Below are 25,717 nucleotides of genomic sequence, written 5' to 3'. Positions count from 1 at the left end.
GTTTCCTGCCTTTCAAAATGTTATGAGTGCACTCAGTATTTTTCTAAACTTTAAGTGTGTAAAAAAAAAAAAAAAAAAAAAAAAAAACAAGATCTTGTGTATTCTTTTTTCTCAAATTGATGGCAGATCCATTACTTGAAAACACTGCACCGTTCAAATGAAAGGTTTCGCAGAGTTGGTGAATGAAGGCTGATGGCTGATGTAAGGAATCTGCAGTCTGTCAGGCCTTTAGCTGCACTTCTCCATTAAAGACCAAAGAAGTTTTGTGACTTGACATATCGAGAGACGGGTGTAGTCGAGAGTTTAGCTCTGTGTCTGTTTCATAGAAGTATGAGAGCTGACTTGCTCAGTGATTGACGCTTTAGTACAGACCACAAAGCAGCATTTACCATCCATTCTCTGTTACTGTACATGTCAGAGTCTGAAGCATCCTCGTCCACAAGCCATTTTTACAGTTGGCTACTGCATTGGACAGTATGTGCTGTTGTTTTACAGATTACATTTGTGCTTAGAGTTCACCCAAAATGAAAAAAAATAAATAAATGTGTCATTATATACTCACACTTGCATCACTTTTAATTGGAAACACTGCAGCAGCTTGTTCTGGTTAAGTAATTGTTCTTCAAAGAACAACAAACAGTGCTTAGTTATCATTCTATTTCTGTTTGTTTTTGAATGTTTTCCATTTCATTTCACTGTGGTGGTCTTGTTTCAGGGGAGTGATGTTAGATGGGCGGCCGTCATAGCATTATAGCTGTTTGATTGATAGGCTGAGAGGAGCTTGGGTATTATAAAAACCCAAGGAATGGGCACATACTGTAGGTTTGCTTTCAAAAAAAGATTTAATTTTTCACATTTGTGAAAATCTTATGCTTACCAAAAACGCATTAAAACATTCATATTGTAAAATATTATTACAATTAAGAACAACTGTTTTCTATTTAAATATATGTTCAAATGTAATTCATTCCTGTGATGCAAAGCTGAATTTTCAGCATCCTTACTCCAGTCTTCAGTGTCACATGATCCTTCAGAAATCAGTCCAATATGCTGATTTGCTGTTCAAGAAACATTTCTTTTTAATATTATCACAGGTGAAAACAATTGTGGTAACTAATATTTTTGTGATCCATGTTTTTTTTTTTTTTTTTTTTTTTTTTAATAGAATTCTTTAAATAGAATGTTCAAAAGAACAGCATTTATTTGAAAAATATTTTTTTGGTAACAATGTGAAGGTATTTACTCTCATTTTTGATCAATTTTATACACCCTTGTTGAATATATGTATTAATTTATAATAATAAAAAAAATTATAATAATAAAAAAAATTTAATGACCTCAAATTTTTGAAGGGTAATTTGTGTGTGTGTGTGTGTGTGTGTGTGTGTTTATGAATGTATATTAGAATCTCCTTATAGTTAAAGGATGCGGTCCATATCTCACAGATTGATCAATTCTATGTACTTCTGCACAATATTTCTCTTGGCTTCAATCCATACTGAAAATCAGTGTATATGCAGATGAAGCATGTGACAGAACATTACTTGTAAAATCTGTTTCCTGAGTCACATTCTATAACTAGACTGTAATTTCACTATAGTCATGTTCTGCTAAGTAGAGTTAGGTATCAAAATCTGTTTCTTTCTTTTACTTTTACCCAGATACTCTCCCTGCTGAAAATCAGCACAAGTTGTTTTGATTTTTATTTTGTTGTTTTTGCTTTTAATCCTTAAAAAGGCACCATTGCCAAAGTCAAAAAACATTGTTCACCAGGCCTTTATCTAACCAAACTGAGGGGCCTGCAAAGACTCATCTCTTGCTGTGACAAGTCGAGCCAGACCTGAAGAAAGGAACGTGCATTTAGATTAAGAGCAAATGAGACAGGCCTGTGAGTTATAGCCCTGCTTGAATGCTAAATGAGACCGTAGCATTTCTATGTAATTTCCTGGAATGACAGAGTCCTCTGTGAGATCAGATGGAGGACGGTGGCACCCCGGTACAGACGTCTCTTACACAGCTGAGCCATGCATCTTGTTCAGAGCAAATTAATAGGGCCACTAGCGCCAACCATTTCTGCTGTAATTCTCTGGCAAATGGCCCACAAGTCTTCCCAACATCTGGGGCTGAACTGATTAACATATATGGAACATTTTTGATGGCTCATACTATTCGAGAAATCTTTTGAAATATATTAATTTAATAAAAGAAACTCACAGGGGCACCATTGTACTTTTTTATTTAATTTTTGTTTTGTTTTGATCATTAAGTATAATTTTCTGTTTTCCTTGATATTGAACTTATGTAATAAGAATAAGAAAAAAATGATATAGATTATATTATTATAACATACATTTAGATAACCTGGATGACTTTTTAAATGGTACTCAGAAACCCTGTGGCTCTTCAGTGATCATGTGATCTTGCTTCCATGCTTAACATATGGATCGAGATGCTGTGATATCAACATAAGCAAGAGGCGGCATTGAGATTTCTCTCCCATGCATCCCAATCTGTTCATCTCTCCGCGAGAAAACAGTGAAATTACCAACACACACACAGACGGAATGTTCATATGTGGATACCTACGCAGGGCTGTTAATCACTCGTCCTCCATGTTGTCAGATCAGCCAACACTAAATGATGACTGAGGCAGCAATACAGATCCTTGTTATTTTGCATTGTGGCAATATTTATTGGCACATAATGGTTTATCTTTAGCAGTTGATATCATTGGCTTATTTTCTTTGGTTAAATACTGCTAGATGTATTTTTTTTCCAATTAAAATCTATGAATTACCGTAAAATTTACAGTGGAAAACAAAGTGGATCCCCAAACGTCACACATAAATAATTTTCTTTCTTCTCATTTTGGTTAACAGTAATGTACATTAGGGTGTTTTTTGTTACATTTTGTTATTTATTTCTTGTTTATTGCATTATTTCAATGCCATTTGTTATCCTGTGCACCGTCTATACATAATCATTGTTCGTGTTTTATAGACAGGCCATTTACATTTACAGTTAGTCATTAACCAGGATAATAGTAGCAATCAAACCAACAAAAAACAATAATATGTAAATGCTATGACAAGTCCTGGTTAGTCTAACACAGTAGCAATAATAAATCAAAAGAAAACGAGTAGATAAAATAGAATAGAGAGTTTTTATTAAATAAAAAGAAAACAATCAGAATCAGAAAGAACTTTATTGCCAAGTATGCTTGCGCATACAAGGAATTTGTTTTAGTGACATAAGCTTCCAGTAAACAGAGACAACAACAAAAAGTAGTTAGAATAGAAACAGGATAGAGAGTGCAAGTGTAAGAGGGTCAACGTTTTTTTCAATAAATAAAAAGAAAACAAGTATTAAATAGAACAAATCTACACCGAACTCTGTTTCATCTGTTTTATCACCTGTATTATTATGATGGGTTTTGATACTTTTTATGGTAAAAAGCAGATTTTTGTAGTTTGAGTATACAGTAGTCAACATTTGAAGTGGGTCAAAAAGTTAATCAAAGTTGTCCTAAGACAAGAACACATTTTGGTTTTAGGTTTTAGGACAACTTTAATGAAAGGTTTTGATCCACTTCAAATGTTGATTACTATATAGGTATATTAACAATATAGCACTTAATGAAATATACAGTTATAAGTTGTAAAATATACAGGCATGTTTTAACACTGGAAAAATTGTCACCGTATTATTTACAGTGAATTTTGGGCAACCACAGCTGGCAGGTGTGTGTGTGTGTGTGTGTTTGTGTTTTAAATGTACCAGGATATTTTTTTACACTGTAGAATAGAAAGCTTTTTTATTTGAATAACCAATTCAGGCACAAGAAAATTGCTGCCAGAAAGAACACACACTCACACACACAAAAAGTTTCCAGATCTTGTTAGTGACGCTTCTTTCCAAGTACAAAACCAGCGAGGCAAATAAGCCTTTCCTCCACTTTGTTTTGAGTTTGACATGATTCAGACTGTGCAAAGAGAGAGATGAATTTCATAGATCTTGTCTTTCAGGTTGGCTGCGTTCGCTCTCTCATTTGTTTTCCGCACAAACACTTGTTCCCTCCTTCCCTCCATCAATCGTGCAGACAGAGATGAAGGCGTGTGCTGAATGCCAAGCACAGTCTGACAGACTGATGCAGGCTGAGGTTTAGCGTCTGGCCGCACATGACCAACACATGTGACTGACACAGTGACCCTGCTACAGAAGCAGCTCTTCATACAGAAGTATGGGTGGGCCTTTTGACTTGAGCCAATAAGGCACCTGCTAAAGCAGCCAGCTTGCAACATGCTTAATCTCAGTCAAAAGACCATAGCAACCACATAGCAATGTGCTGAATACACTCACACCTTAGCAACAGCATAGCAACCCCCTGGCAACCATCCAAAACATGCTAGCAACTTATTTAGATCTTAGCAAGTGACAAGATGAAGAAGAGATTATGATGAACATCATTCTTCATTTTTTTTTTTTTTTTATTTCAAGTACTGTTATTGATGGCTGAGTGTTTATAAGCAGTGTTCATTTGATGGGTTTGTTTATCCTAGGGGAAATCTGATCCTAGAACAGCTCTTGACAGGTTGCATACACATGAATCCAGTCATCACTCTCTGATTCCTCTCTCTGTCTCTGTCTGTCTGTTCTCAGAGTCTCTCACTGGCAGGGTGGGCCGGCGGCGCAGTATGCCTGGCAGTACGGTGGACAAAACGGTGGCCGCTATGGATGCAGAAACGTCAACACCTTTTAAAGTCACGGTATGCATTTATGACAGCAGCACAGTTAAAAATAATATGTTTACAACCGTAAGAGGATTTAAACATCTCTGAGCTTGGAGTTGAATTTCAAAATGCTGTACACTTCATAAATGCCTTAATATATCAGCTAAAATATAAAATGCATAATTTAAAAAAAATTTTAGCTTTCTTCACATTGTCAACATCTATCTAAACATAAACAACATCAACACAATTATAAAAAAAAAAAAAACAAACACAAAAAAAAAACAAAAAAAAAAAGAAAACACTTTGAAATAAAAAGAAAACAAGTAGATAGAATAGAAAAAAGAATAAAGAAAAGAAATCTAATAAATAAAAAGAAAACAAGTAGTTATAATAGAAATAGAATGGAGAGTGCTAGTGTTGGAGGGTCAAGTGTAGATTTCAAACAAAACATTTTTTTCTTGGTAATTTTTTTTTAAATTATGTGTGTGTGTATATATATATATATATATATACACCCACACACACATAATAATAATATTTTTGGCATAAACAATAGCAGCACAAAATCATTTTTTAAAAGTTATAAACTTTGAAAGTTAGTGCATTAAAAGAAATAACAAGACAAACCACTTAATAATTACATAAATAAATATGACTCTTTAGGGATGAAAACATACATATCATAAAACACTAAAATACTCCAAATTTAACCACAAATCCACACTGCCTAGAAAGTGTTTGCTGTGGATAATAGTCGTAGCATGACACATTCAGCTTTGCTGACTTTTATGACAGATTCTGTTTGTCGAGATTAGTGAAGCAAAGGGCACTGGATTGCACTTGTAGACAAACTGCAGACCACAGTTCAATGAGCTCTGGTACAAGGTTAATCCCGGCAGTTGTTGCTAGTGGGATAAAGCAGGTGTCATCACGTACCCTGAGGAGAGACGGCATGTCATCGCTGCTGCGCTGTGCACTTCCTGCCTAGGGCGAGAAGCACGGGTCCTAATGACTCTCCTCGAAGATAGTTGAGCGACACGGCCACAGCTGGCTCTGAATCCTCGGGTCAGCCTGAGAGGAGAGAAGGATTAGGCATTCTGATAGAGTTAAGCCATTGCTTTATAGACCTCAATGGGCGTCTAATGGGGAACAGTCCTTGGAGGAGATGCAATCAGTCCTGGTTGATGCGTGCTGTAAATGAGACAGATGGGTAGCGAGTCTTACTGCGATATGGAAAAGCCACAGGCACAGCTGGCAGCACCGGTACCCACGCTTCCCTGCTCTTGTTGTACACCCTCCTGAGAAGGGCAATATTATGTTGTGTAAAAATGTATCCATCCTGTAATACTGTACCGCTGGTGTACAACCCAGTTGGGACAGGTTACAATGGAGACCGTATCATAGGTGCCATCATGATTGATTTTAGCCAGCTATTATTGATTTTAGTAACTTTTTTTCTTAACTTTCACTTCAGTATGACTTACAGTCTGTTGTATTTTAGTCAAGTCAGTTTTATCTGTATAGCAATTAAAAATAACAATAAACAAACAGATAATTCATATATGGGTGTTTCTTCAACTACAGCAGTGGTTCCCAACCTCGTTCCTGGAGGCACCCCAACACTGCATATTTTGGATCTCTCCTTTGTCTGACTCACCCATTTCAGGTCTTGGTGTCTCTACTAATGAGCTGATGATCTCAATCAGGTGTGTTTGATTAAGGAGAAATTTAAAAAAATTACAGCTTGATTGGAAATTATGTATGTACACAATTACATAATAATTTCATACTTTTTATTTTCATAATTTGATCAAATTACAGCTTGATTGGAAATTATGTATGATAAAAAAAATCAAGAAATTTTAAGAAATTAAACCTTTTAATCAGCAAATATGTATTAACTCAAAATTAATCGAAAGTGACAAAGACTTCCACACTGTTACAAAACATTTCTGTTTCAAATAAATGCTATTCTTTTGAACTTTCTGTTCATCAGAGAATTCAGTAAAAATGTATCATGGTTTCTGTAAAATAAGTATTCAAATATTAAGCAGCACAACTGTTTTCAGCATTGATAATAATTGGCATCAAATGTTTGTTGAGTAGCAAATCAGCATATGATAATGATTTCTGAAGGATCATGTGACACTGAAGACTGGAGTAATGATGCTGAAAACTCACTTTGCCATCACAAAAAATAAATTACATTTTAAAGTATATTAAAATAGTAAACAGTTCTTTTAAATTGTAATTATATTTCATAAAATTACAGTTTTACTCTATTTTTGATTGAATACTGTAAATGCAGCCTTGAACAGAAACTATAACAAAAAATAACTTACCAAACCCAAACACTAAACCTAAAGTCGTGGCCTAGAGTCTATAGAGTTTGACTCCTAACCCTAAGGTTGTGGGTTTGAGTCTCTAGCCGGCAATACCACGTCTGAGGTGTCCTTGAGCAAGGCACCGAACCCCTAACTGCTTCCAGGGCACCGCAGCATAAATGGCTGCCCACTGCTCCTGTGTGTGTGTGTGTGCGTTCACTGCTTGTGGATGGGTTAAATGCAGAGCATGAATTCTGAGTATGGTCACCATACTTGGCTGTATGTCACGTCACTTTCACTTTTTCACGTTCACATTTGAAAGTAGTGTACATAAAAGGCAATAGAAAAGTAGCAAAAGTAAATGAATAATGTATGGTGAAAAGTTTTCATTATAGTTTGATTTTGATCTTTTAATTTGAAATCTGTTAATATGAATAAAAAAATCCTTGGTCATAAAGTTCCCCAAAGCTGAAGAAACACTTCAGTAATTCCATCTTAGGCCTGTGTATTTATTTTCTAGTGGTACAGGTTGCATTCAAATATTGGCATCAGTCTGCTGCTACTGTTTACCCCCTACCAGAAACCTAAGATAAACAGTTATTTCACTGCTTTCAGCTCACCCATTTTGCATAATTACAGAGCTAAACTAATGACAGGATCTATTAACTGACGAAAGACAGAATGAGCACAGTATTTGTAAGCATGCTTGAACGTGAACGCCCCTTGTGCATGCCGATGAGCTGTGTATTTGGCTCCTGCGGGGCCACAAGAGTGTCCCGCTGACTCCGGTGATACAGACCCTTTCATGTGAGTACACCGAACTGGATCCACGCTAATTGAATAGGATCCCAGGCTTGTCGGAACAGGAGGAGGAAGGGCAATAGTGCGCCCCATGCTGTGCAGACCACTTTGAGAACCCTGGGAGAAATCCAATGCCTTGCTCTGGTGATGAATGCAGACGTGATCATTAGGAACCCAGTGTTACAGATTTTCCCACTGGCCATTGGTTCTCGGGCGGAGCAGGCTTCAGACCATGTACTCCTCTGCATTATGGCTCAGGCTAGACTGGCTGCGAACAACAGATAATGACATTAAATGTATTGTTTCAGCAGATGCTCAGACTCATTCAGGCAGAGGCTCGCTGCAGTCGGAAGTCTTGTTTAGTTCTTATCTGAAAGTATGTTTCTCATGTTTGATAACGGCTGTTATGCAAAATGCCTTCATGGAAGACTGAACCCAAAGAATTTTTTTTCACATTGGAAAACATATTTTTTGCACATTTTATCACTGGCTACTGTTGTCCTAGAGGTCATAGTTGTCAAATGCATTGTCAGAGCAGAGGAACACTGCAAAAAAAAAAAAAATCTTAAGTATTTTTTTCTTATTTTCCAGTGAGGATGTATTTAAAAAAATGCAAAATTAAACCAAGATAAATTTACTTGGTTGGAAAAATTGGTTGGTTCCAAAAATCTTGAAATAAATTGATAAGGTCAGTTTTAAGGTTTAGTCGTTTTACACGTTTATGTTTTCTGTTGTAATTATCTTCATTGATTACCTACAGAAACCAGAACAGAACACATTAAATTAAAAATGGTACATACGATTATCAATAATAGAGCTCCTTCATATTTTATTGCCTTTTTCTAGGGTAAATTGTAATTTCTTTATTTATAATGCAGCGTCCGTATCTGATACCAGGAGTGAAGTTTGTGCTTAACATCAAGCACCACAATGGTTAAAAGTTTTTAACTCTATTGTGCTATCCTTGACAAATTGAGTGTATTTCACTACTTTTCTGTCCAATCTATCAAAAAACATCTTAGTTCTACTGGTTATAACAAGATTGGCTTGTTACTTGTCTAGCTGAGTTTTTAATTGCGTGTAGGATGGGGATCTTTAGCATTGTGGTGTGCAGGCAAACGAGACATCTGGAAGTCTTGGCATAAGGGCCCTCTTGAAATATTTCATTTTGGCTTGTTACTTGTCTAGACACAATTTCAGGGAATGAGGAATATTTCATTACAATAAGGGCAGGAAACATCTTAGTTCTACTGGTTATAACAAGATTGGCTTGTTACTTGTCTAGACACAATTTCAGGGAATGAGGAATAGTGGTTTATCTCATTAAAGGACCCACTGAAGAGATTTAACATAATGCCTACACTACAAAAAAAAAAACTTTTTTTAAATTTTTCTTTTCTTTTTTTAAACCTTGTAAAAAAAATTGCTGTATTTTAAAAATCATGTTCATTTATTTATTTATTAATAATTTATTTACCTTAGTACATTTATTTCAAGAATTGTTTGATATTTAACTATGACTATAAACTTTTTTTCACATTCCTCAAAAGTGAACAATAAGGCCTTGACACTTAAGGCTTATAGTATTAATTGTTTAGCTAAATTGTTTGGTATTAAAACCTATAGCACACACATACTGTCTGTAGACATCTCACAAGGTTTTTCAACAGAGCCCCAGATCTTTGCTTTACTAGCTGTGCTGTGACTAACGGGTCAGAACGGGGCTTAGACTTCTCCTGTCTTTCAAAGTAGGGACCAGGTTATACAAATCCAGACAGGACCTTCAAATCTTCAATTTATTGGCCTCAAAATGTTTCATGCCACATCTAGGATTGTCAGCATAATTAAAGCTGTCAGACACAAACTCACAGGCATGGACACAAGAGGGCAGAGAGAGGCCAAGCATAAAGATTATGGTGTGGGGGGGCTGTGAGAGGAGGTTGGAAATGCAGGCTTAGCAGCTAGGCATTACAGGAATTCAGTTCATGCACACAATAGACTTGAAGGAATCTGCAGACCTTCAGCCTTTTGACAGCTGACAGCTTATTACTGAGACATGATGCCAACATAACCACATATGTTTGGTTAAGAATAGGGTGTTATCCTGCCATTACTCCAGTCTGCAGTGTAACATAATCCTGTACAGAAATCATTAATCATACTAAATTTACATCGGGCTTCACACACAAAATATGTTTCATAGTAAAAATGTTACTTTTATATACTTTTTGGAGGGCACGAAACATAGTTCTGTAGAAAACAATAATTCTGATTCACTTCTATCTGTAGAATTGCAAAATCATTTAGTGATCAAAATTCTTTGTAAAGAAATGCATGTGATGCATATAGATTTGGCCTTAAATGCATCTTGTTTAAAAGCGTATTGTTTAAATTTGAAAGATGCAGAGTTACTGCACAGCTGGAGTGTAGCTCTTCAGACTGCGTTGTCATTGATCCAGACTGCGGCTGCAGCCTCCAGTTGTACGTCTCTTCCAAACAACAGCATCATCAAACAACACTCTTCCTTCACTCTGACAGGCTCAATTAATAATTCCATTTGGAAGTTTGGCAAATGGCAAATTTCATGTGAAATTTGCCCCGAAAACACAAAAAACAAACAAAGAGCTAAAAAATTACACCTGAGGGGGAAAATATACTTTGAAGTTGTTTTGAAAAGATGTCTTTAAGCTAACCCAAAGCAAATACTTTTATCATCTACACTTACCATAGAGTACATATATACTGGCCAATATTTGACCATTTTGAGATGATCAGAATCAGTAAATAAGCCAACTAAGAGATAAGCGTGATTATAGGTAGTAAATGATGACAATTTTTAGGTTCAAGCAAATAATCTGATTTATGGCACAGCATTTCATACGAGCACTTTAACCTACAACGTCTCATTAAGATGAAGATGGAGGCATAATATAATCTTTTATATAAATAATAAATATTTATTCAAATATATTTATATAAAATAAATATAAATGTTGCATATTTTATATAAATATTTATATTTGCATTTTTTTTATTAATTAATTAATCATTCAGTTCCTTCCACAAATTGCTTTAAAAAAAAATGTACTCAAAAATCTGAGGGGTCATGCATACTAGTCTAGCTACACTATACTAACTATACTAGTCCTTTCAGCAGAATTAGTGCCTTTTTTTGTGACTTCATCCATTCATGTTAGCCCCTTAATCGGTTGTTGTGCAACAGAGGGCACTAAGTGGTTTATTAAGATCAAGCAGCCATTCATTCACTTCATGCATGAGGCCTTTATTCACATTTTTCCTTTCTCAGTGTTTCAAGCATCCCACTCAGACAGACTGTAGTTTTTCAGGAATAATTCAAGTCCTTTTAATCTTGTTCTAATCTGTACAGCATTTGAAAAACACCAGCTCAGCTCTCCCTCATGAACTTGCAGTGCAGCAATACCTCCCCCCACCCTTCCATGCCAGCCAACAGTTTCCATGGTAACAGCGGCTTTGAGGGGAGAATCACATCAGTGAAGCTCCTTCAGCCCAGCGCTGCGAGCAGATGTGTGTGCCGCACCAATCGTGCAGCTATGCACGGTGCAACCAAATGCTACAGATGAGAGAAGAGCGAGAGCGAGGAAAGATCAAATAGAAAAAGACGAGCGATGGTTTTCAGATGCAGCTGCTCCAGTGGTTAATGAATCTCTGAGTGTAATCCAGTCCTTTCCTTTGACTTCCTGTCCAGGGCTTCCTGAGTCGTAGACTGAAGGGCTCCATTAAACGCACCAAAAGCCAGCCGAAGCTCGACCGCCACAGCAGCTTCAGGAACATCTTACCGGGCTTCAAGAGCGTGGAGAATGACAGGTAAGTTGGAACCGTTCATTTCATTGCGTTTAGGTTTGCATTGCAGTTTAGAGTCTCTTACGGCTTCCTGTTTGTTGCTTTATTTTTATTTTTTTATCCATCCAACACCTGAATCCACCATTATATTGACAGCTGTCAGCACGTCCTTTATAATGGGCAATTTACAATCCATGGTTTTTCTAATCACTGTTTGACATAAAAATTTAGATTTTGTGCCGTCAAGTTCATTAACAGATCTCCCCTCGTCTGTTTTACACAGCGTAATGCCTCGATTTGCAGCTTTCCGTATCTCCTACAAAATTCATCACGTAACTCTCCAAACATTTAGCCTCTCTATTAATCTCTATTAGGATTGTTTAGAGTCACTTATTGCAGTGCTAAAATGTCTGAGTCATCTTTCTCCCCAATGAATAGAAATCACAGAGTGAGGAATGAATTGGATTACTTGCAGGATAAATGATCTGGCCTCGGTCTAATTTGCGAGAGATGCCTGTGAAATATTCAGCTCCCTGCGTGTCGTTCAGGTTGTCAAGAGAAGAAATATCAGGCTCCAAGATGCTTGGTTCATACAGTATGGTGTTTTGATGTGACTTCAATGCAGTTTGATTCACAGCCTAAGGTCAGTGTGTTGCTTGTTTACGAGCTTGTAGCAATGCACAGTTGCACAGCGAAGTGAACAGAGAGTTTAGATATTTTGACTGCATTTGAGTCTGTTATTCAGGAGGACTGGCCACTAACTCTGCGCAATAACTGTCAAGCTCACTTCTTTACAAACCTTTTTTTTTTCTTGTGCAAATAGATTAAATTGACCACAATTAGAAGCTTACTGAGGTCTCAGTGCTAATCTGATTTCTTTCCTGATTTTTCTTGCATTTGTTTGTCCTAGTTTAAGATCTTAACTGTGTTCAGATTTGCAAAGATACCATAATCTGCAATCAAAATAATTTTTTCATGTTAAATTCTCAACTATTCAGTTCACATGAATTGCTTTACACTTTTATTGTGTCAACAATTGTCTTTAATTTTTACTCTTTAATTTTTTCAATTTTTCAATTTTTTCAATTTTTTTTAATCCTTTAGAAAACTTTAGGAAAATCTTCTGTTGGTAGTTAAATTAAGCATAACTGAAATCTGAGCTATAAAATTTTCACATTTGACTTGACGGTTAACGATACGAGTTCGAATCTGACTTCTGTTAGTTGAACCATTATTTCCAGTCATTCTTCCCATTGTACCTTTCAACAAATGTCAAACTGGTACAATTTATTTTTATCATTGTTATCTTCTATATTTTTATATTGTATCTCTATATTATTTTTTATCTTCATCGCATTCCAAACCCTTACGGTGAATGTCCTGGCTGCCCTTTCCCATGTAATAAAAAGTAAATGGGGAAAAGTACCATACAATTGTTATTAAAAAGTCCATATGACTCATGCGCTCAATTACAAATCTTCTGAAGCCTTGCGATAGCTCTGTGAAATTTAAGCTGCTCTTGACTAATAATTTTCCACCTCTTTGTTGCTCTCAAATCAAATCCTGTGCCATTAGTCATTAGACACTTTTGTGGTAGTTTTATGGTGCATTTTATAGTTCCATTTACTTTTATTATATTGAAAAGTACGGGGTGTTCTGCAAAAATGTGACTTTTACTGAAGAAAGAATCTCTTACAGGTTTGAAATGATATGAAGGTGAGCAAACTATGACAGAATGTTCCTTTTTGAGTGAACTATATCTTTAAGTTTAAGCTATTTATCTGTTTACTACAAAAATGCACCCTAGCTTCCTTTATTCTCCATTTGTGTGGGAAAGTATTCTCATTTACCCAAAAGAGAATCTCAAGAGCATCATCTCTTCATGGGAATTTGTTGAGTCACTTACAGGTCTGCGGATATCATAGGAACCACGCCAAAGATTTTTAGCAGGCAAAAATGGCCTTGCTTGTCCAGAGATTTTATGCCTCATTAGAGCAGCATATTATCCTGGGAGGCACCAAGGTGTGTGAGCTGGATGTGACACACACATACTGCTTCATGGATGCTGTGGTAGCCTCCGTACCTGACTGGGTTCTGCCAGTCACAGTAAGTTAAGGGTCATTTCCTCCAAATGTGCCTGTTCAGCCTCCCTGGACCTGAAGGTCGATGTTGCATAGTTCGGACAGGGTCTGTCACCTCAGCAATATTTATTACCATCTCATAGCCTTATATTTAATTAAATTGAGTTTACTTTCCTTTGCTTTTAATTTTAATTTGCTTTCCTAGTCTTCTTGTGCAGAAATCATCCACATTATCCCAAAGAAAAAAAAAATGTTTGTCTTAGTAATTTTTAATCAAACTTTTTTTAAACATTTTTCTCCTTTTTTCTTTCTTTTTGATTCTCAGTTAAAAAATTTAATTGGTTTGCAAATTGCAAAAATATTTTGTGTTGACAGATTTTGTTTTCGTATAGCACCTTGTATAATCAGACATTTAGGTTGTTTAAAAAGTTATGATATTGGATTAAGGATTTTTAGGCTCATTCAGTCTCATGCTTGTAGAGGACACTGTCTTGAGCAGTGTTGATCCGTTCTGCACAGATTACCAGCATCAGTGGTCTCATCCTTTATGGACTCTATTGTAATGCATATCCTACCTCTTTACATTTTAACTATATAAAAGCTTCCATTTAGATATCTGGTGTCCTTTTTGGTGAAGAATGAGCTTTTTAGCTTCCAGCTGGCCACTGCAAAGGATTTTTATTGATAAAATTAGCATATTAACTGGAAGTTATATGAAAAGGAAGTTTATTTGCTTTTTGAAAATGCAATAAAGTTTTTTATTCTTTTTTTTCTTTACTTTTGTTCAGCAAAAAAAAAATGCATTAAATGTTTTTATTTTATTTTTTCAATTGTTTCAATTAAATGCTGTTCTTTTGAACATTCTATTCTTAAAAGAATAGACATGGATAATAAGGAAATGTTTATTTGCGTAAAATCAACATCTGAAGGATCATGTGACACTTAAGACTGGAGAAATGTCTGCTGAAAATTCAACTTTGACATCACAGGAAAAAAATACTTTTTAAATTGTAATAATATTTCACAATATTTTTGTTTTTACTGTATTCTTGATAAAATACATGCAGCCTTGGTGAGCATAAAAACCTTCTTTCAAAAATGAGAAAAATCTTGCTGCATTTTGAACAGCATCGTTTAACAGATCAGTATTTGATGTATATACAGTAATGAAAATATATTAATCAAATTTTGACATTATAACCATTTTAATACATTACGTAATTATATATCATATGTTATTATGATTTTATTTTATTTTACATGGTTACACTTTAGAATAGGGAATGAATTTCCAGTGGCCAGGCAGGCGATTTGGCCTGCTGCCCTGAATTTATTACTATTATTATTATTATTATTATAATTTTTTCTGTTGAATGTACAAAAGAATTCGCCATTCGATAATAAATTTCTAATAAATCATGAATCGGAATCGGCAACGCTACCATTCGTCTCATGCACGCTCTGCGTCTCTGCCAAACGGTTTTGATTAAAGTAATCAATGCGAGAGACTCGAGAATGGAGTGGAAGGTGGAGCAGAGAGACAAAACTACTGACTTGTTCAGGACTTCAAGAGCAGGTCAGTTTAATCTGTAAAAAAGTTATTGTAGTTTTGTCTTTGTTTGCTTAGTTAAGCATTAAACTGCTAGCGGCTGTTAGCAGTAGCTCCCCATTCACTGTAATCACTCAAAATACTGTTCACTAACTTCATTATTATCTATTGTTAAGTTACAGTAGTAATTTACCAGACAAATATTCACATTGTTTGATAAAAGGTTTAGGGGGAGATAGGCTAGACAACAACATAAACATTACAAAAATTAACCATGGATATACAAGGAATAATAATAAATTAAAAAAAACATTAAATAAGTATATTTATAGTAAGTTAAAGTTACTATACTGTACTATAGTTGATACACAAATCATAGTTTAATCATGGTATTTGTAGTAAATCATACAAATGGTAATCAATCTGACCTTTTTTTTTTTAACGTTTACTGTGCTTTTACTATAATAAAACCATGGTTAGTTTTTGTAAGGGAATATATGACTCATGATAATGTAATAAGTTCAGTATTAGGATTTAAAAATATTGTCATGATTATTGTACAAATTTTGGCATTTAGGCAATTTTATAAATATATTGTTAAATAGCGAGTATTTAAGTCATTATAATATGTATAAGGGGTACATTATCCCTCTTACACGGCTACTTGCCACATAAGTAAATAATTAGACACAAAATATTGATTTGAGTTGAAATATTTGAACGCAAATCTTCCATGAAGACAGCAGTTGCTAGCAAGCAGCAAGTTCAAACTACAGTAGATGGATATTTAGGGATACGGTGCAGTCATACCACTTATTATATCACAATTTACCACAAATAATTATGGCAATGAAAGATATTGATTAAGGACAAAACTGTTTTAAAATCTTACCAGTACGTTAATTATCTTATAATCCATTACAGTGTACAAAACACTCATTGCAAAATGACACCAGCTGCATTTGTATGAAACAAGAGAGCGAGTCCGCGATACCTGGATGGCATAATTAAATAAGTGTACACATAATATTGTATCGAGTTTTAATGTTTTATTAACTAACCAAACACAACGCTTCCATGAAGAAAAACTATTCCTAGCAAGACCATAGCGCCGACTTCATTTACCCGGATGATCCTGTGTTATCAGCTTTTACCGGTTGTTATCGAGGGATAACACACCTCGGAATGTCGTGACTGACCAATCACAATCAAGTATTCCACTGAGCCATGCAATAAAAAACAATAACACATGGTAGTAATGTAATACTTCAAATGCAACTAATTTTAATTGATATTTAATTTAATTGTATTTATATATTAAATTTAAGATAAATATATATTACATGCAGACAAATTACAATGAGGTGGTTGTTTTGCAACAAGTTGGAGTCATTTCAGTTCTGTTCATAACTGTAGACGTACTGAAGTAAAAGTGACAGGTACAAGAAAATTAGCGTAAAAAGTTAACACAAACACACAGCCGTGACAGAGAGAGAAAAATCAGGGAAAATTAAGAGACTGAAAAGGAAAATGGAAGTGAAGGTGCAGTTCAAGAGATAACGTTTAATTATTCTGCATGACCTTTTTTAATGTGTAATGGTTATGGCCATACAAAAAAATAGGGTAGAAATCAAACAGTTACTAAAAGACAAAACAGTAACATGACATTCAGCCTTATAAGATCCTTTTATATTGCAGCCTTCGAAAAGGACATTGGGCTTTAACTATTGATTTTACTTCTTTTTCCCAACAACCATTATCTGAACAATAACGGCAGTGAGATCTCTTCATCCTCATGTAATTGAACGAGAAATAAAGGAGGTGGCGTCGTCTCGGCAGGGTGATGGATAGGGCTATTCAAAGCGTGTTTTCATTCAGCAAAGGCCATCTTCTTCACCTCTGCCTCACACTTCTGTGCATTTATTAGTGTTATTGCTGCATCCATCATTTTTAATCTAAAGACATGCTGCTTGAAACCAATTACTGAAGCCTCATGTTCTTGTTTTTTTGTTTGTTTGTATGTGTTTTTTAAGAGTCTCTTGCATCATCCTGTTGGACACAGCGTGGTTTCCAGGTCAGCCTCCCTTCATGCTGCCGGCTGTTTTGCCATGTCCCACTTAATTACAAGCCTGGGAGTCGTGTAATAGAGAGAATGCATGGCCTTGCTGCACTCTGCTAATATCAAGAGACATGCTCGCCCAGGGCGTGCCAGTGTAGTGTGCCACAGATTACTGTCTTCATTTCTCTCTGGGTTTGTGAATGTGTGTGGGGAGTCTTTGTCTTTCTGCTTTAGAAGAATGGCATAATCAGAAGCTGTTATGTTATTTGATTTATTTAGTGACCTGTGAATTTCACCGAAGATCGTCTCTTGGTCACCATCGATGTGTGAAATCTAAAACATCCCAGTAAGCAAATATATATACCGAGATACATAAAAGAGAATCATTTAGAGAGCATTATGTTGTATTCTAGTACCATATTTGTGTACAAACATCTTAAAAAGAATTTGAGATCAGAAGTGTTACAGAAATATCTGTAGAAAGCTATTCTGACATCCATCAGGAAATATATAGCAAAGGAATGAAGATGTAAACACTCTAAAAATGGCAAATTCCGGATGAAAACAGACTTTAAATGGATGCCATAGAGATGTATGTGAGCTATTAGTGTATTGAATCTGCAGAAAGCCAATAGGGGAGATCGGAGCTAGTTGTCACACTTTTTTACTAAAGTGAATATTTCAATATATACTTGTGTACCTCAATGTGAAAAGCCAACCTCTTAAATAATACATGCACAAGTTACTATTGACTGATGTTGATTAAAGGCACATTGGAAACCACTGTCCCTCAGTATGTGGCGTCACAGGAGGTGGGGGATGGGTGCAGCGAGCGGGTACGGGATGGTGGTTGGGTTTGTTTTGAAGACATGTGAAGTGAGGGCTGTGGCAGTCTGCCCGCCCCGTAATGGATTAGCCTCATTAAATTCAAACCTGCATTCCTCACAAAGAGACACCCACGGCAGAGCTGCACATCCTCGCCTCTTTCAGTCCGTCTATCCCTTTGGTTTTGTCTCCATCTCACCCTGTCTTCCCCCATGGTACTCCATCTATCTGACAGGCTGTCTATCCCCCCACCTATTTTTTTTATTAGTTTCTGCTGTCTCTATACCCCACTAAAACCAGCACCATATTTCTTTTGACCCTCTGGCAACCTCAAATATCAGCTATGAATATGGCTGTCTTGTACATTCAGAGCATTTCTATGATTGGCCAAGGACTTTTGCTAGTTATTGAATTGATGGATATGTTTGGGGTTTTTTTTCTTTTCACTGAACAACGGTTTTAACTCTCAATGTTTGCATTTAATAGCAAACTGAGCTAGCTTTGCGGCTTATTTACCATGTTAATCCTACGGAAACTGATGCTTAGCGCTTCATGTAGCTTTTATGTGGACATAAAACCTCTTACATATTCTGCGGTTTCTAAGGACTGTGCATATTTTGTTAATGGCAATCTTACCAGCTGCATCGCTTTCTCAAGATTTATTATGCTCACATCCACAACTGAGCTTCCATTTTCTGTCTCTTAACTCTTTGAAATCTCTAACTCTATTGAAACCACCTCTGCTGTTCATATAACAGTTTTATTGCACTGTTTTAATAGGAGTTCAGCGGGTTTCATCTTTAAAGAAACAGTTCACCTTTTAAAAAGAAATACTGGTACTGTTTAAACTCCCATAAAGCATTCCAAACCTGGATGCTTTCATTTTTCTAGGAATGCACAATATATTGGGATTATTTTAGTTATTGGCCACTGTTAGATTTTTGTATTGCCTTCATCTTATGCTTGCTTAAATTTTATATATAAATATTCTAAAAATGTAATAACACTGTTCTATTCAATCTTTAGCAAATCTCCAAATTAATATTCTTTTTCAAATACAGTACATTTATAATGCCTAAATTCAGTTTTTAGATTTAGGTTTTATTTTTAAATTATTTTAAAAAGCATATAATATTATTATACATTTATCTGTGTGATTTTTTTTTTTTTTTTTTTTTTTTTTTTTTTTTTTTTTTTTTTTTTTGGACAGCAAAGGCCTTGACTCAAAGCATTATCAATTCAGTGAAAAATTCAGTCAAAAGCTTTCTCTTTGACCCAGCAGTTCAATGACACTCTTTATTGGCAACATTTTCCTCCTTGTCTTCATTTCCCACTCATTTTGAATGCTTGGCATTATAGATCAGGCCTGTGGATGATGTATAGTAATGAAATTCTTGTAAGTAGAGCTGTGTTTGACATCTTCACAGACAAGGATGGTGACCTCTCTATCCCACAGATCTTTATTCAGAGGAATCACTTAATTCCATTGTTATGATGTGAAGTAATGCTTGAGCCAAAGGACAGAATAACCTTCCTGATAAAACAACTTCCAGCTGAATGACTCCTGAATTTAAATTCAACACAGTATAGATGGAAACACTCAGGTATTGTTAAAGCAATGCTCTGGAGTCAATTCAAGCTAAGGTGTATTGACAGCATTTGTGACATGCTAAGGAAATCATTTTGGACAAACATTAAAATATGTGTGTTTACATACAGTTTCAAAAGTGTAGATGACTTAATGAACGAACACGAGCAAATTACTCTTATGAGCCGGTTCTTTAAGTGAATCAAATGCATTCAGCAAGTTAAGTGTCTGATTCATGAATGAATGACTCTTTTGTATCAAACTATATAGTTTGAACTTAGAACATTCTTTTAATTACTTTAAAGACATAAAGCAATAAATGACTATATACAATGCATATGCAACATATATGTATTTCAGAGGCATTCAACCAACATCTTTCAATTTGTTCATTGTCTAAATTGTGAAACAGAAGCAATGGAAGCAAACTTTTGGTTTGAGCCAAAAAAAAGAGTGGTGAATTGAATTAGGAATTGCAGAATAATGTGATAACCTTCAGATTTTGTGCTAATTCTTGCACTAAATAGAGTTTGCAAAAGAGTGATGGTGCAATTGAGGAGAAAACTGAAAAGATGGATTGCAATTTACATTTTAAAGGATAACTTAACCCTGCACTGCCGTTTTGACAGCAAAGAATGCTGTTTAGCTCTGACCATGACCTGCGCAAACTGATTTACTCTAGGAAGAGATGTCTTTCTAATTCACACTCAAATCCAGGAGGATAGCAGAGAGGGGAGCAGCTTGAACGCAGCTGTCATTTCTGTCACCTGATTCTTTCTGTGCATTGTACAGTGGTTGAGATGAGGCCAGTCATTAAACTGTCCGTCACTCACGGCCTGTCAGCGTCCCACAGATCCCGCTCTGACAGCTCATGAGCTTCTGGAATTTTCTAAATGTCTGTACCATACAGATCACTCTTGGTTCACAATTGCCTAGAATATATTACATGAGGTATGTCAGATATAAAAGCAGACCAAAAACAAACCACTGTGAGCCGGAAATTGTCTGTCAAGTTCTACTTTTTCTAGTTAAACCCTTTTTTGATAGAAAACTAGAGCAAATGAGCAGTTGAATATAAATGTCTAGTTATTATATAGCTATAGAATATTATATATATTTTTTATTAAATATAGAAAATATGTAAAAATAAATAAATAAATAAAAAACACGTGTTACAGGTGTTTTACCTGTAATTTGAATTTTGCACTTCATTGCAGATAATTGCTAGTACATTTTCCCTTTTTATTTATTTTGTGTGTATTCACCATTATTTTTTTAAACAATTACACATTTCTGTTCAAATTAATTACTAGTCGGATGTAAATGTGATAATGTGACAAGCATATAGTATTAATAATTGATTGATTTCAAATATTTAATCAAGTTCATCTTAAGAGGGTATTAAAGTAATTTAAGCAAAATATGATTTTTTTTTAGGTGAATACAAACATCTCTATGCAAATTAATTACTATTTGGTTGTTTGATTGCCTTTTTTATGTGAAGTAAATTTTGTTACAATCAAGTTTTATAATAATTATCAGTAGCTCACACCTGAGAAACATTTTAAAAGTATTATTTTATTATTATTAGAGGCAAATATTGAATATTAATTTTATTTTCTGTTAACAGAGATAAGGGGGTGATTCTTTTCTATACCCACTGTTGATCTGTTTATGCAACAGAAGCACAAAGCACAACACAAACCTGAAGTTGTGCTTAGTATCTATTACGCGCTACTAACAAGAGCTGTGTGAAATGGTCCTAAGTGTATAACTGTGTTTGGCAGATTCACTCGAGTTCATGGATCAATGACAAATCAAATTATCAGATAAGCCTTTGCTATGATGTGCAGTAAGCTGCAGTTTTGCTTACGCCACTTCAGTGTTTTTAAATGGCCACACATGCAGACGCACATGAAATTAGCTTTTCTTTACAGGGGTTAGTGAGGTTCACTCTCGTTGAGACTCTATGATAGGCTTTTTGTCTCCTTTGCCACAGCTTTCTTTTACATTTGAAGCAGTTTCTTATACCCTTGCAAGTTAGGCTTTGGTTTGTGACACTTTGTTTATTATAAGGTCTTATTGAGATGCGCACTACGGTGTAGACTATGCACAATTTTGTGGTGTTATCCCTCAAAACATATTAGCAATCACCATCATTCAATGATAAGGTAATGGAGGCACAGACTAAATACATGGTGTTTCAGGTCTGATGAGATCATGCGGGCGTGGTTTGGAGCATGCGCAGCGGCACGATCTGCATAGATCTTGTTGAGTTGGTTTCATTTTTGCACATTTTAAACAAGAATGATATCACATCTAACATTAAACAGTGGGGAAGGAAAAAACAAACACAGACACTGTTGCTTGGTGTCACACACACACACATACTGTACATTTATATTTATACTTTTATTTATTTGGAATTTGTATATAATTGTTCTATTTAATTATAAACACATTTCAAAAAATGGACATATACATTAGTATACATAGAGATGTGTCTATATATATATATATATATATATATATATATATAATATATATATATATATATAATATACTTAATATACTTTATATAATTTTTATAATATATAAATTATAACTTTATAAAAATGAACATACGTATAAAGTATAAATACTAATGTGTGTGTGTGTGTGTATGTGTAAACTATGGTTCAAAAAGATTTAGAAAGATATTCTAAAAAGTTTTTAATAGTTTGAAATTACTGTTTTCTATTTGAAAGTTTTAAAATGTAATTTATTGATCAAAGCTGAATTTTCAACATCATTACTCCAGGCTTCAGTGTAACATGATCCTTCAGAAATCATTCTAATATGCTGATTTACTGCTCAAGAAACATTTCTGATTATTATCAATGTTGTGTACAATTTTTTGCAGGATTCACAGATTAATAGAAAGTTCAGAAGAACAGCATTTATTTGAAATAGAAATCTTTTGAAACATTATACACTACCTTTGAAAGTTTGGTGTCCGTAAGTTTCTTTCTTTCTTTTTTTTTTTTAATTAACCAACTTTTATTCAGCAAGGATACATTAAATTCATCAAAAGTAAAGAAATACATTAAATTGATCAAAAGTAAAGAAATTTATGTTAAAAAGATTTAAATTTTAAATAAATGCAGTTTTTTGGACTTTATATTCATCAAATATTTTTTATATACAAAACTGTTTATATATATATATATGTGTGTGTGTGTGTGTGTGTGTGTGTGTGTGTGTGTGTGTGTGTGTGTGTGGTTAGCTGAAACATTCTAACACTACATCGATTCGCAGTGGAAATGTTCTACCACAAAGAGGGGTTAACAGCATAAAAGCAGTGCTAATCCAGATCCAGGGCAGGGTTTCATAACCCGGGGTTAAAAGTGGTGTTTAGAATGGTAATAACCCAGGGTTAAGCACAATGTGAAAAGCCCTAAAATGTTACACAAGTTGTGGCCATGCAGCCTTACCAGTAATACAAATGCCCCACGACTGTTTTCACATTCTTGTGATGCAGAGCAGAGACTACCATTTCTCCAGATTCCTTCCAGTTCGTGCGTCTTCCTGGACCTCACAGCCATATACTTCCTGAGAAAAAACATTGGAGTACATTCAATAATTTACAAGGTCAAAATTAGTTTTTCTAACGTTTCCTTATCAGTTTGGCCTAGTTCAGCTTAAGGTTACATCTAAAGAACGATATGATGGCTGATAAACAGGCAAAACCTAATTCTGTTGGAATCAAATATATGTGCAGTATGATACTACAAAAAAAAATAAAAATCTGTACAGTAACATTACTCAAATGAAAAGGAATGTATATTGCTTCTGTTCAGATTACAAACTAATTACTGTCAGTGTAAATGTGTAAAATATAAACATTGTAAAATTTACACTAGTCATACAGTAATCACCTTTTCAAACATCCAGGAGTCAAATCTGTCACAAGTAGAGGCATGTAGGTAGAAATACTGAAACAGTGGTAGCCAGCGGTGGCTTTGGTGTTGTTTTCGAGCTTCAAAGTGTCCAAATATGCATTTATTACAGTTTTTCTCTGCATTTAAAAGATTAATTTTGTCCATACTGATTTAATTTGCTTGGTAACAGCCCAAATGACTTATTATTCTAATTGACTGATTCAGTTTAAGAATTTGACTGAAAAGATGATGCACACTTTAGAAATGGCTTTATAAAGGTAAAAATGCCCATAAAAGGTAAAAATCAATTTAAACTTATTGGAAAAGATTCATTTCCATCACTGCTGTGAACTGATCACCACACAGAATATGAAGAATATCAAAAACTTTAGGAGTCAGCTGTCCACGGTTGTCCTTAAGATATCAGCACAATATCACACTCAGCAAAATATCATCTAATTATCGTTATCCATAAAATCCCAGAAAATATCAAGATATTTTTTTTGTCAATATCATATATTTAAAGGTGTGTTTAGAATTTTTTTTTTTAAATAAATATGAGAAGTGCCCTTTTTTCCACTTGAGCCACTGCCCCTCAAAATGTCTGTTCACGTCACTGGTTGGGAGTACACGAAGTTTCAGCTTCACATCATCCTGCTTACTTAGAAGTGGTAGAGCATCTTCCTTTGAGACCTTTGACCATAAGCTGTCAGTGTGTTTGAAAATAAAAAGAGGATTTAAAAGATCTGCATTCACATGACAGAAAACGGTCTTTGTTTCCAAGGTCTACAGAGTACCAGTCACACGACTGCTCACTCGAGACTATATACAGTATACACCATTGCTTTGTTCTTGAACATTTTGGGAGGTATAATGAGCAGCTGCCTTTATGCTTTTCAGGCAATGTTTCAGAAAGGTTCTTTGACAGTCCCAGAGGAACTCGGGAACATCAGCACTGTAGACCTTGTGTCAACATAGTTTCGAATCTTTATAATATTATCTGCTCTTATAAAGATGGCTCTATATTTTATTTATTTATTTACTTTTTTATTTAGGAAGGGGGTCCCTTGTTAGGGGATCATTATATTTGGGGACCTTGGCATTAATTTTATGTAATTTTTTAAAACCCTTATGTTGACCATGTGTTTTAAGTTATGTAGTAATGCAGTTTGGTCATTCAAATATTTTAGTTTTCCATTATTGTACAGAATTAATGTAGCCAACCTTCTAATGTACCTAATAAAAAGTTTGGCTGTGCAGCCAACTTTTTTGGTCATTTGTAAGCACACATCCTGAGACACCAAGCACACAAATACATTTTTGTAATAATGTTCAGTTCTGTAAAGGCAACCAAAACATACAGTATCTTATTCAAGAAACAAATGATGTCAGTGTTTAGCTCTTGTGGCATTCTAGTACAGTGCTGAAGTTAGCTTTGTTGGTGATGAAGCCATATACATGGATTTTTGAATTTTTTTAGGATTTGAAACAAGCTGGGAGCCATTCTGTGCAAAAATAAATAAATAATTGATGTCACAGCATATCCTGTACATATTTATATATCATGTATGTGCTCTTCATGTGATTATTCCATAATTCACAGTTTATAAAAGGTCTATTTAATAACAATAATATGAGACCCCAAGAGCACACACGACCTGAAACGCCAAGTACACAACCAGAAATACCAGGCCCACCACCTGAGACACCTAGCACACAACCGGAGACACCAGGCACACAACCGGAGACACCAGGCACACAACCGGAGACACCAGGCACACAACCGGAGACACCAGGCACACAACCTGAGACACCAAGCACACAACTTGAGACACCAAACGGACAAGTGGAGACACCAAGCCCACATCCTGAGACACCAAGCACACATCCTGAGACACCAAGCACACAACCGGAGACACCAGGCACACAACCGGAGACACCAAGCACACAACTTGAGACACCAAACGGACAACTGGAGACACCAAGCACACATCCTGAGACACCAAGCACACAAC

General features: G+C 35.2%; 1 protein-coding gene across 5 annotated transcripts in view; it reads left to right on the top strand.

Moving 5' to 3' along the window:
* Positions 1-25,717, top strand: part of LOC109107090 (disabled homolog 2-interacting protein-like) — a 90,060-nt gene that overhangs the window by 22,862 nt on the left and 41,481 nt on the right. For all 5 annotated transcript variants that reach the window (XR_006160629.1, XM_042761804.1, XM_042761803.1 and 2 more), the window contains 2 exons: positions 4,660-4,766; positions 11,586-11,704. Coding sequence is in view for 4 of the 5 variants with exons in the window: in XM_042761804.1 (XP_042617738.1) it covers positions 4,660-4,766; positions 11,586-11,704 (226 nt within the window). In the remaining variant the exon portion in view is untranslated. The remainder of the gene's footprint in view (positions 1-4,659; positions 4,767-11,585; positions 11,705-25,717) is intronic.

The sequence above is a fragment of the Cyprinus carpio genome, chromosome A8 (genome assembly GCF_018340385.1).
Source record: "Cyprinus carpio isolate SPL01 chromosome A8, ASM1834038v1, whole genome shotgun sequence".
Lineage (NCBI taxonomy): Eukaryota > Metazoa > Chordata > Actinopteri > Cypriniformes > Cyprinidae > Cyprinus > Cyprinus carpio.
Note: the sequence above shows the minus strand (reverse complement) of the source record. Positions and strands in the feature narration are given on the sequence as shown.